This window comes from Bufo bufo, chromosome 6 (assembly GCF_905171765.1).
Source record: "Bufo bufo chromosome 6, aBufBuf1.1, whole genome shotgun sequence".
NCBI classification, from domain to species: Eukaryota; Metazoa; Chordata; class Amphibia; order Anura; family Bufonidae; genus Bufo; species Bufo bufo.
Genome location: NC_053394.1, coordinates 425,366,417 through 425,379,121, shown reverse-complemented (window position 1 = coordinate 425,379,121; position 12,705 = coordinate 425,366,417). Strand labels below are relative to the sequence as shown.

At 47.8% G+C, this 12,705-nt stretch overlaps 1 protein-coding gene across 3 annotated transcripts in view; it reads right to left on the bottom strand.

Annotated features, from left to right (window-relative positions):
• The window catches only part of LOC121005026 (TBC1 domain family member 24-like), a 47,262-nt gene that overhangs the window by 22,230 nt on the left and 12,327 nt on the right, over positions 1-12,705 (bottom strand). For all 3 annotated transcript variants that reach the window (XM_040437527.1, XM_040437528.1, XM_040437526.1), the window contains 2 exons: positions 9,509-10,535; positions 8,712-8,870 (listed from right to left, as the gene is read on the bottom strand). In XM_040437527.1, the coding sequence (XP_040293461.1) occupies positions 8,712-8,870; positions 9,509-10,533 (1,184 nt within the window). In that variant the 5' untranslated portion in view covers positions 10,534-10,535. The remainder of the gene's footprint in view (positions 1-8,711; positions 8,871-9,508; positions 10,536-12,705) is intronic.

The window sequence follows — 12,705 nt, the reverse complement described above, 5'->3', positions numbered from 1 at the left end:
TGAGAGGAGAACTAAGGGGGCAGCACTATTGTGAGAGGAGCAATAAGGGGCAGCACTATTGTGAGAGGAGCAATAAGGGGCAGCACTATTGTGAAGGGGAGCAATAAGGGGCAGCACTATTGTGAGGGGAGCAATAAGGGGCAGCAGTATTGTGAGGGGAGCAATAAGAGACAGCACTATTGTGATGGAAGCAATAAGGGGCAGCACTATTGTAAGGGGAGCAATAGGGGGCAGCTCTATTGTGAGGGAAGCAATAAGGGGCAGCACTATTGTGAGAGGAGAACTAAGGGGGCAGCACTATTGTGAGAGGAGCAATAGGGGGCAGCTCTATTGTGAGGGAAGCAATAAGGGGCAGCACTATTGTGAGGGGAGCAATAAGGGGCAGCACTATTGTGAGGGGAGCAATAAGGGGCAGCACTATTGTGAGGGGAGCAATAAGGGGCAGCAATATTGTGAGGGGAGCAATAAGGGGCAGCACTATTGTTAGGGGAGCAATAAGGGGCAGCACAATTGTGAAGGGAGCCATATGGGGCAGCACTATTGTGAGAGGAGCAATAAGGGGGCAGCACTATTGTGAGAGGAGCAATAAGAGGCAGCATTATTGTGAGGGGAGCAATAAGGGGCAGCACTATTGTGAGGGGAGCAATAAGGGGCAGCACTATTGTGAGGGGAGCAATAAGGGGCAGCACTATTGTGAGGGGAGCAATAAGGGGCAGCACTATTGTGAGGGGAGCAATAAGGGGCAGCACTATTCAATAAGGGGCAGCACTATTGTGAGGGGAGCAATAAGGGGCAGCACCATTGTGAGGGGAGCAATAAGGGGCAGCACTATTATGAGAGGAGCAATAAGGGGCAGCACTATTGTGAGGGGAGCAATAAGGGGGCAGCACTATTGTGAGGGGAGCAATAAGGGGCAGCACTATTGTGAGGGGAGCAATAAGGGGCAGCACTATTGTGAGGGGAGCAATAAGGGGCAGCACTATTGTGAGGGGAGCAATAAGGGGCAGCAATATTGTGAGGGGAGCAATAAGGGGCATCACTATTGTTAGGGGAGCAATAAGGGGCAGCACAATTGTGAAGGGAGCCATATGGGGCAGCTCTATTGTGAGGGAAGCAATAAGGGGGCAGCACTATTGTGAGAGGAGCAATAAGAGGCAGCATTATTGTGAGGGGAGCAATAAGGGGCAGCACCATTGTGAGGGGAGCAATAAGGGGCAGCACTATTGTGAGAGGAGCAATAAGGGGCAGCACTATTGTGAGAGGAGCAATAAGGGGGCAGCACTATTGTGAGGGGAGCAATAAGAGGCAGCACTATTGTGAGGGGAGCAATAAGGGGCAGCACCATTTTGAGGGGAGCAATAAGAGGCAGCACTATTGTAAGAGGAGCAATAAGGGGCAGCACTATTGTGAGAGGAGCAATAAGGGGCAGCACTATTGTGAGAGGAGCAATAAGGGGCAGCACTATTGTGAGAGGAGCAATAAGGGGCAGCACTATTGTGAGAGGAGCAATAAGGGGGCAGCACTATTGTGAGGGGAGCAATAAGGGGCAGCACTATTGTGAGGGGAGCAATAAGGGGCAGCACTTTTGTGAGCGGAGCAATAAGGGGCATCACTATTGTGAGAGGAGAACTAATGGGGCAGCACCATTTTGAGGGGAGCAATAAGAGGCAGCACTATTGTAAGAGGAGCAATAAGGGGCAGCACTATTGTGAGAGGAGCAATAAGGGGCAGCACTATTGTGAGAGGAGCAATAAGGGGGCAGCACTATTGTGAGGGGAGCAATAAGGGGCAGCACTATAATTGTGAGGGGAGCAATAAGGGGCAGCGCTGATGTGAGGGGAGCAATAAGGGGCAGCACTATTGTGAGAGGAGAACTAATGGGGCAGCACTATTGTGAGGGGAGCAATAAGGGGCAGCACTATTGTGAGGGGAGCAATAAGGGGCAGCACTATTGTGAGAGGAGAACTAATGGGGCAGCACCATTGTGAGGGGAGCAATAAGAGGCAGCACTATTGTGAGCAGAGCAATAAGGGGCAGCACTATTGTGAGAGGAGAACTAAGGGGGCAGCACTATTGTGAGAGGAGCAATAAGGGGCAGCACTATTGTGAGAGGAGCAATAAGGGGCAGCACTATTGTGAAGGGGAGCAATAAGGGGCAGCACTATTGTGAGGGGAGCAATAAGGGGCAGCAGTATTGTGAGGGGAGCAATAAGAGACAGCACTATTGTGATGGAAGCAATAAGGGGCAGCACTATTGTAAGGGGAGCAATAGGGGGCAGCTCTATTGTGAGGGAAGCAATAAGGGGCAGCACTATTGTGAGAGGAGAACTAAGGGGGCAGCACTATTGTGAGAGGAGCAATAGGGGGCAGCTCTATTGTGAGGGAAGCAATAAGGGGCAGCACTATTGTGAGCAGAGCAATAAGGGGCAGCACTATTGTGAGGGGAGCAATAAGGGGCAGCACTATTGTGAGGGGAGCAATAAGGGGCAGCAATATTGTGAGGGGAGCAATAAGGGGCAGCACTATTGTTAGGGGAGCAATAAGGGGCAGCACAATTGTGAAGGGAGCCATATGGGGCAGCACTATTGTGAGAGGAGCAATAAGGGGGCAGCACTATTGTGAGAGGAGCAATAAGAGGCAGCATTATTGTGAGGGGAGCAATAAGGGGCAGCACCTTTGTGAGGGGAGCAATAAGGGGCAGCACCATTGTGAGGGGAGTAATAAGGGGCAGCACTATTGGGAGAGGAGCAATAAGGGGCAGCACTATTGTGAGAGGAGCAATAAGGGGACAGCACTATTGTGAGGGGAGCAATAAGGGGCAGCACTATTGTGAGGGGAGCAATAAGGGGCAGCACTATTGTGAGGGGAGCAATAAGGGGCAGCACTATTGCGAGGGGAGAAATAAGGGGCAGCACTATTGTGAGAGGAGAACTAATGGGGCAGCACTATTGCGAGGGGAGCAATAAGAGGCAGCACTATTGTGAGGGGAGCAATAGGGGCAGCACTATTGTGAGGGGAGCAATAAGGGGCAGCACTATTGTGAGGGGAGCAATAAGGGGCAGCACTATTGTGAGGGGAGCAATAAGGGGCAGCACTATTGTGAGGGGAGCAATAAGGGGCAGCACTATTCAATAAGGGGCAGCACTATTGTGAGGGGAGCAATAAGGGGCAGCACCATTGTGAGGGGAGCAATAAGGGGCAGCACTATTATGAGAGGAGCAATAAGGGGCAGCACTATTGTGAGGGGAGCAATAAGGGGGCAGCACTATTGTGAGGGGAGCAATAAGGGGCAGCACTATTGTGAGGGGAGCAATAAGGGGCAGCACTATTGTGAGGGGAGCAATAAGGGGCAGCACTATTGTGAGGGGAGCAATAAGGGGCAGCAATATTGTGAGGGGAGCAATAAGGGGCAGCACTATTGTTAGGGGAGCAATAAGGGGCAGCACAATTGTGAAGGGAGCCATATGGGGCAGCTCTATTGTGAGGGAAGCAATAAGGGGGCAGCACTATTGTGAGAGGAGCAATAAGAGGCAGCATTATTGTGAGGGGAGCAATAAGGGGCAGCACCATTGTGAGGGGAGTAATAAGGGGCAGCACTATTGTGAGAGGAGCAATAAGGGGCAGCACTATTGTGAGAGGAGCAATAAGGGGACAGCACTATTGTGAGGGGAGCAATAAGGGGCAGCACTATTGTGAGGGAAGCAATAAGGGGCAGCACTATTGTGAGGGAAGCAATAAGGGGCAGCACTATTGTGAGGGGAGCAATAAGGGGCAGCACTATTGTGAGGGAAGCAATAAGGGGCAGCACTATTGTGAGGAACGCAAAAAGGGGCATCACTATTGTGAGGGGAGCAAAAAGGGGCAGCACTATTGTGAGGGGAGCAATAAGGGGCAGCACTATTGTGAGGGGAGCAATAAGGGGCAGCACTATTGTGAGGGGAGCAAAAAGGGGCAGCACTATTGTGAGGGGAGAAATAAGGGGCAGCACTATTGTGAGAGGAGAACTAATGGGGCAGCACCATTGTGAGGGGAGCAATAAGAGGCAGCACTATTGTGAGCAGAGCAATAAGGGGCAGCAGTATTGTGAGAGGAGAACTAAGGGGGCAGCACTATTGTGAGAGGAGCAATAAGGGGCAGCACTATTGTGAAGGGGAGCAATAAGGGGCAGCACTATTGTGAGGGGAGCAATAAGGGGCAGCAGTATTGTGAGGGGAGCAATAAGAGACAGCACTATTGTGAGGGAAGCAATAAGGGGCAGCACTATTGTAAGGGGAGCAATAGGGGGCAGCTCTATTGTGAGGGAAGCAATAAGGGGCAGCACTATTGTGAGAGGAGAACTAAGGGGGCAGCACTATTGTGAGAGGAGCAATAGGGGGCAGCTCTATTGTGAGGGAAGCAATAAGGGGCAGCACAATTGTGAGGGGAGCAAAAGGGGGCAGCTCTATTGTGAGGGAAGCAATAAGGGGGCATCACTATTGTGAGAGGAGCAATAAGGGGCAGCATTATTGTGAGGGGAGCAATAAGGGGCAGCACCATTGTGAGGGGAGCAATAAGGGGCAGCACTATTGTGAGAGGAGCAATAAGGGGCAGCACTATTGTGAGAGGAGCAATAAGGGGGCAGCACTATTGTGAGGGGAGCAATAAGGGGCAGCACTATTGTGAGAGGAGCAATAAGGGGGCAGCACTATTGTGAGAGGAGCAATAAGGGGGCAGCACTTTTGTGAGAGGAGCAATAAGGGGCAGCACTATTGTGAGAGGAGCAATAAGGGGCAGCACTATTGTGAAGGGGAGCAATAAGGGGCAGCACTATTGTGAGGGGAGCAATAAGGGGCAGCACTATTGTGAGGGAAGCAATAAGGGGCAGCACTATTGTGAGAGGAGAACTAAGGGGGCAGCACTATTGTGAGAGGAGCAATAGGGGGCAGCTCTATTGTGAGGGAAGCAATAAGGGGCAGCACAATTGTGAGGGGAGCAATAGGGGGCAGCTCTATTGTGAGGGAAGCAGTAAGGGGGCAGCACTATTGTGAGAGAAGCAATAAGGGGCAGCATTATTGTGAGGGGAGCAATAAGCGGCAGCAACATTGTGAGGGGAGCAATAAGGGGCAGCACCATTGTGAGGGGAGCAATAAGGGGCAGCACTATTGTGAGAGGAGCAATAAGGGGCAGCACTATTGTGAGAGGAGCAATAAGGGGGCAGCACTATTGTGAGGGGAGCAATAAGGGGCAGCACTATTGTGAGGGGAGCAATAAGGGGGCAGCACTATTGTGAGAGGAGCAATAAGGGGCAGCACTATTGTGAGAGGAGCAATAAGGGGCAGCACTATTGTGAGAGGAGCAATAAGGGGGCAGCACTATTGTGAGGGGAGCAATAAGGGGCAGCACTATTGTGAGGGGAGCAATAAGGGGCAGCACTATTGTGAGCGGAGCAATAAGGGGCATCACTATTGTGAGAGGAGAACTAATGGGGCAGCACCATTTTGAGGGGAGCAATAAGGGGCAGCACTATTGTAAGAGGAGCAATAAGGGGCAGCACTATTGTGAGAGGAGCAATAAGGGGTAGCACTATTGTGAGAGGAGCAATAAGGGGGCAGCACTATTGTGAGGGGAGCAATAAGGGGCAGCACTATAATTGTGAGGGGAGCAATAAGGGGCAGCGCTGATGTGAGGGGAGCAATAAGGGGCAGCACTATTGTGAGAGGAGAACTAATGGGGCAGCACTATTGTGAGGGGAGCAATAAGGGGCAGCACTATTGTGAGGGGAGCAATAAGGGGCAGCACTATTGTGAGGGGAGCAATAAGGGGCAGCACTATTGTGAGGGGAGCAAAAAGGGGCAGCACTATTGTGAGGGGAGCAATAAGGGGCAGCACTATTGTGAGGGAAGCAATAAGGGGCAGCACTATTGTGAGGGGAGCAATAAGGGGCAGCACTATTGTGAGGGAAGCAATAAGGGGCAGCACTATTGTGAGGGAAGCAATAAGGGGCAGCACTATTGTGAGGGGAGCAATAAGGGGCAGCACTATTGTGAGGGAAGCAATAAGGGGCAGCACTATTGTGAGGAAAGCAATAAGGGGCATCACTATTGTGAGGGGAGCAAAAAGGGGCAGCACTATTGTGAGGGGAGCAATAAGGGGCAGCACTATTGTGAGGGAAGCAATAAGGGGCAGCACTATTGTGAGGGGAGCAATAAGGGGCAGCACTATTGTGAGGGGAGAACTAAAGGGGCTGCACTATTGTGAGGGGAGCAATAAGGGACAGCACTGATGTGAGGGGATCAATAAGGGGCAGCACTATTGTGAGGGAAGCAATAAGGGGCAGCACTATTGTGAGGGGAGCAATAAGGGGCAGCACTATTGTGAGGGGAGAACTAAAGGGGCTGCACTATTATGAAGGGAGCACTAAGGGTGCAACACTATTGTGAGGGGAGCACTAAGGGGAACTGCTGGATGTAAACAAGTATGTTCCTATTCAATGACAATAAGCAAAGATCTTGGAAATAGTGAGGAATTAAAACACAACGGCCCAAATTTTACATCAGCTTTTGCTGTAAACAGTTGCAAATTTTTCAATTCACCTTTTTACGCCACATTTAGCATAAGTTACCAAAGTGGGTCTGGTTTACCATGAGGAGGAGTGGCCTAAAACATTTAGGCGTATATTTTATTTTCTGACTTTAGTACAGTCCTTAATGCACTACATTTATTAAGAGGTGTGCGCCTTTTAATAAACTACAAAGGGTATTAAGACAGTTACATAAAATGGAAAACCCCTTTAAGGTATGGTTACATGGCTATTAAAGGGAGTCTGTCAGCACTTTTGACCATGCTAAACTGCTGATAGCACAGGATAGGTCCCGGGGAGAGCAGGACAAACATGCCTTTTGTTGAGCTTTTTTTATCTGGTGTAGTGTGAATATGAAGTTTTATTCTGACAGGTTCTGCTTCTTAAGAGCCAAGGAAGCGGAGAATTACTGTGGTGTGCTCTCTCCATTGAGCTTTTCACAGATCCTCCCCTCTCCTTTAAGTAACAGATGTAGTGGTCTCCTGATTGGATGCTACAGCTGTCACTCATAAAAGAGGAGAAGGGCTATGAAGCAGCTTAAAGGGGTTGTCTAAGTTAAAATTTTATTATACTAATCTGCTGTGGGGCTGGTAAAATAATATAATAACTTACGTCACCTATACCAGCCCCTCCGATCCAGCTCTGCTACTCCTTCCTCTTCCCTGGGCTGCAGCGGTGACATCCCGTATCAGTGGTATAACTTGAACTAAGGGCCCCACCCCCAGTCCCCTTAATGCAGACCTCAGGAGCAGTGAGTAATACCAGTGCTACCACTACTGTAGGAGCACCATACTCACTGCTCCCTGGACCTTTAAAATAAATCTATATGTCCTCCTCCTTCCTGAGTCCCTGTAGCTGCAACTTCCCCTGCTTCCATGCTAGCTATGCCCCTGTCCCGTATACTGCTGCAGCAAATCAGTGGTCTCAGCGGTCTCTCAGGCCATACAACACTGAGGCCAGTGATTGACTGCAGCAGTATATTAGATGTCACTGCTGCAGCCACAACAATACGTTACTGGCTGCAGCCCTGGGAACAGCGAGGAGCACTTATGATGGCGGTGAACGCAAGGTAAGTGTTTTTATTATTTTACGTGCCCCACAGCAGATTAGTATAATACAATTTTAATTCAGACAATCCCTTTAAGGCAGACAGCACTTCACAGTGAAGCTCCGCCCTGGGCACTTGTAGGAGCAGACTGACAGAATAAAACTTCATATTCACACTACTCCTGATAATAAAAGCTCCACATAAGGTATATTTGTCTTGCTTTCCCCAGCCCCTAGCCAGTGCTGTCAGCAGTTTCGCATGGTCAAAACTGCTGACAGATTCCCTTCAAGTCAGCTTCATGGATGGCAATTTTAGGTTATCTCTACGCTCATAATGCTTCCCAGAATATCTGAACAAGATGTCGCCTTCGATTACACAATTACCGCCGGGCATGCAAAAATCCGTACCTCGCCCTGTTTTTATTGCAATGTCCTAATTCCTATTTCCTGCCCTTGATAAATGTGTTTTCTCGGCTTCTGGCAATAGATTAGCTGCATTTTCTACAAACCGCTCGGTAAAAGTGACCCAGGCATTAAATTGCTTTTCCTTCTTAGAGGTCTATCTCTAAAAGCAATGCAAAATAGGAAACCTGGAAATAAATCACTAGGTGTAAATTATTAGTTATTTTGCCAACTGTATTATTTTAGGGCAACTTTCAGCCGTTCAGACCCATTTAACCCTTGGGTGGACCACCCTGTGCACACATGCATCCATCGGGGAGCATGCCACATATGGTGAGCAACAAATGTGATGGTTCATCCCCTACCATGGGGGGGGCGTTGGCCAAGTACCATGCTGGTGGTGTGGTGATGGGAGCTCACCCCATCGTTGTTACAGGCCAGGTGATTGATTGTTACCTACTTTTACTCTGTATGTGATTTGTTTGTAACTTTAATGTATTTTATGTTTTCATTCTATCACACTTAGTAAACACTTTATTTCACCTAGCCTGTTTAAGCCTATGTTATTATCCAATCTTGAAATTCACGGTATAACACTACTCTATAGGAGTCTAGTGGCTGCCTCTATGGTATGCTTGTCTTTGACTCCCACAACCCTTATAGTGACAGATGACCCGAGTACAAATTTGATCAGTGCTGTTACCTCTGAAGACTATAGCCATGCTGAAGGGTAGAGAACAACAGAACTGGGGGGTACAGGGAGTAGCGTTCTGGAATCCATGACCACACCGTCCTCATTTCATGGGCTGTTACGATTTCCGAGGAGAATTGTGTGATGTCTATGGACATGTGAGCCGGTTGTCTGCAAGAAAACAGGACATGATTATTGCCAATGTTGCATCGATGCACTGAGCATTTCTATCTACGAAACTACAACTCCCAGCATGCACGCTTGCATGGCTGTTCTTGTTATTTCCTCAGAAGTGAATGGAGCATTCTGTGAGTCATGGTTTCAGAACAGCTGGAATGCGGGAGGTTGCTGATCCCTGATCTACTACTAAAAACCACAGTGCTACCATACAGCCAGATATTCAGTCGGTCCATATGGTAATGCACCATGCAATGAAGCCATTTGAATTGACTCAATACCTATGCAATACGGTAGTGCCAAACAATAAATTGGCCCCAACTGTGCCACACACTGGTGCCACATAATATAATTCAGCCCAGTACTGCCCACTAAGTTGTGCCACACACAACAAAAGTAACCACACATAGTAGTGCCTACATAGGACCACTGGCATCTATAGGGACATCCAAGTCCAGGGTTGTAATACTGCATTTTACTGGAGAAATGACATTTTGAAGAGATAACACTGGTAGAGGTCCATGAGTTGGGATCCCCAATGTTTCCCTAAAGGAAGGGTGCAACAGTCCTTTCCCCTCCCCACCACCAAACGTGGCTCAAAAGATGGAATTCCCTTAAGAGTATCCATTCACCTTGGTTGCATGACGGTGATCCCACTCTGCGACAAAGCCTTTTTGTTGGCCATGTGTAGAAGCCAGATCTCCTTGTGGGAGAAAAGCCTAATGCTGAAGGCTTTCTCTAACAGCTTCTCCACACAAACGTGGTTGGAGATGTTCTTGACAAATTCCTGGATGTCATTTTTAACGTCCTGACCCTCATACTCGGTGTGAAGCTTGTACTGCTTGAGCAAGGCTAGAGCCACCCGGTACAGCACCTTGTTGCCCTCAAGAAGGAAGATATCAAAGACCCTGATGATGTATTCAAAGGGCAAGTCTCCAAAGATCCACATCAACCAATCTGAGAAGAATTCCGATGAGTTTTCACAGTGGGTAGTGATGAACTTATGGCCAGCCTGGCAATACTTTTTGGCTAAGTCTCCAAAAGTCATGCCGGAAGCTTCATAGGACAAGAAACTTTGCTCGATGTAAGTCTTGTGGTGTTCCGAGCATGAAATGAGGCGGCATGTCCTCTCAAAACACTCTGCTTCATCTTCACTAAAATGCATCAAGAGGGCCACCACCGCGGGCAACGTGGGGCAGTATGTGATGTCTGGATACTGGTCACCAATGCATATAAGTATCTTCTTCACAGCAGTTTCACCTCGAGCATTCAGGCAATACATGGGCATGGGACAACACTCCAGGAATTCTGGTAACGGGTGATCATCCAGTCCACTCTGCCCGAAAAGACGCTCCGACACATTATGATAAACGGTTGTGGTGGGTGTAAATATCTGACAATTAATATTTTTGGTGATCTGGTTGTAGGCTTGAGCCCGCACGGCTCGATTTTCACCCCAAGTTCCGTCTCTTGCCATCTTCTTCAGGTCCTTCTGTGATTGAGGAATCTCCACATGGGAGGTTTTCAGTGGTCCGGTTTTAGCGGGGAATTGGTCCCAGTCCACAAAGTGCCTACAGTCAGCATAGGCACTGGTATCGATTTCCCAGACATCTGCGTCTGGTGTAATGATCACTGGGGGTTCACAAGAAATGCTCATTTCTGGGAAAGAAGGAGAACACATTAGATGATGGTTAATCATTTAGTAGGTGCTCTAATTGGTTTATGGGAAACTCTACTACTAAAAGGCCCCAGTAGGGGGAACACTCTTTACATGATCAAGAAAAGTGCCTGAAACAAAGTGTGGAGGGTAGAGGACCTTTGGTTCATGTATCTAAGTCTATCATGAGTGGTACTATCTCTGAGAAACCCACAGTACTACAGCCCCAATCATGTAATGTTACTTCATGATCTTGATATAAATTCATTTTACATATTTTCCGCTAAATGCTTATTTGGCTGACATTTGTCTTTTCATACACATGCATTATTGGCTTGGTCGAGCATGCATGTATTCTGAGTGGGAAAAACGTAGAACGCTGTTGTCACAAACTTCTGTCTTATCTCATTAGATGGCTGATGGATCCCGATGATATCGGAGGGTTTGGCCACCGTACATCTAATGTGTATGAGCAACTTCAAAGGGGTTTCATCAATATGAGATTGGCAGGGGTCTGACTCTCGGAACACTTTGGCGATATATATGGCGGTCAAAACTGCCGGATCGATCAACCATGTAATGCTGACGGAAGATCTTGGGGGGAGAAAAGGATTGGGCTGTTGGATTACAGCATGCCTGATCGTTATGCTCTGGGTGAGAGGAGCTGCTGACAGAAGTATGTGGCAGCAGCTTTCTCTGTTTTTCCCATTCAGAATACATGCATGCTCGACTATGGTTGCTGCGCCAGCTGCTCTATTTCACATGAATGAAGGCAGAATTGCACATAGCCTATCCCACATGGCTGCTGTTTATGTTGCTACAGGGCGCAGGGCGTGACCCTCAAAGTAAACCCGTCACCCAGCAATTACCGCACTGCAGTCAACAAGTCCATAGGCAACGCACAACACACGCCGCTCTTTACGGTGAATTTGAGGTCACATTTTGCCCTTGTTTTTCGACAGTGTTGTGAGAGGATTTTTCTTGTGTAGATGTTTTTGAGTTTTCTGAGAGGCAGATGAAGGTGGGAGGTGAAGTATAATAATGCCATAATACAAACCCAATAACAGTCCTATGAGTGTCTGAATAATACTGCCATAATACCGCCCTATAGTGCCATAGAGTACAACACTAGCACTGCTATGATATCATCTACCTATATAATACCACCATTATGCTGCCTATATAATAGTGCCATAGAGTACAACACTAACGGTGCTATGATCTACCTATATAATACCACCATTATGCTGTCTATATAATAGTGCCATAGAGTACAACACTAACAGTGCTATGATCTACCTATATAATACCACCATTATGCTGTCTATATAATAGTGCCATAGAGTACAACACTAACAGTGCTATGATCTACCTATATAATACCACCATAATGCTGCCTATATAATAGTGCCATGGAGTACAACACTAACAGTGCTATTATCTACCTATATAATACCACCATTATGCTGTCTATATAATAGTGCCATAGAGTACAACACTAACAGTGCTATGATCTACCTATATAATACCACCATTATGCTGTCTATATAATAGTGCCATAGAGTACAACACTAACAGTGCTATGATCTACCTATATAATACCACCTTAATGCTGCCATACAGTACCTGTATAATAGTGTCACAGAGTACAACACTAGCACTGCTATGATCTACCTATATAATACCACCATAATGCTGCCCTATAGTGCCATGGAGTACAACACTAGCAGTGCTATGCTCTACCTATATAATACCACCTTAATGCAGCCATACAGTACCTGTATAATAGTGTCACAGAGTACAAAACTAACACTGTTTTGTAGTGCCTGTGTAATACCACCATAATGCTGCCCCATAGTGCCTGTATAACAGTGCCATAGAGTACAACACTATGCCGTGCCTATATAATAGTGGTCCAAATGGCGATAAGAAAGCAATGTCTGACCGAATGTGCGCCAAACAAGTAAGTCAGTGCAGAATCATTGAGCCAGAAAAAATACCGCACTGACTGCACTTGACCCCCTATCCCTCTCCCAGGAAGCCTGTGCCAGGCTGTGTGCGGTGTTGCAGCGCCACCACATTCACTTTCAGTAGAGCTGACCTGGAGTACCGCACACAACCCGTGGACAGGTGTGGCGCTGTTGACAGGTGTGGACACCTGGATTAGCCTAC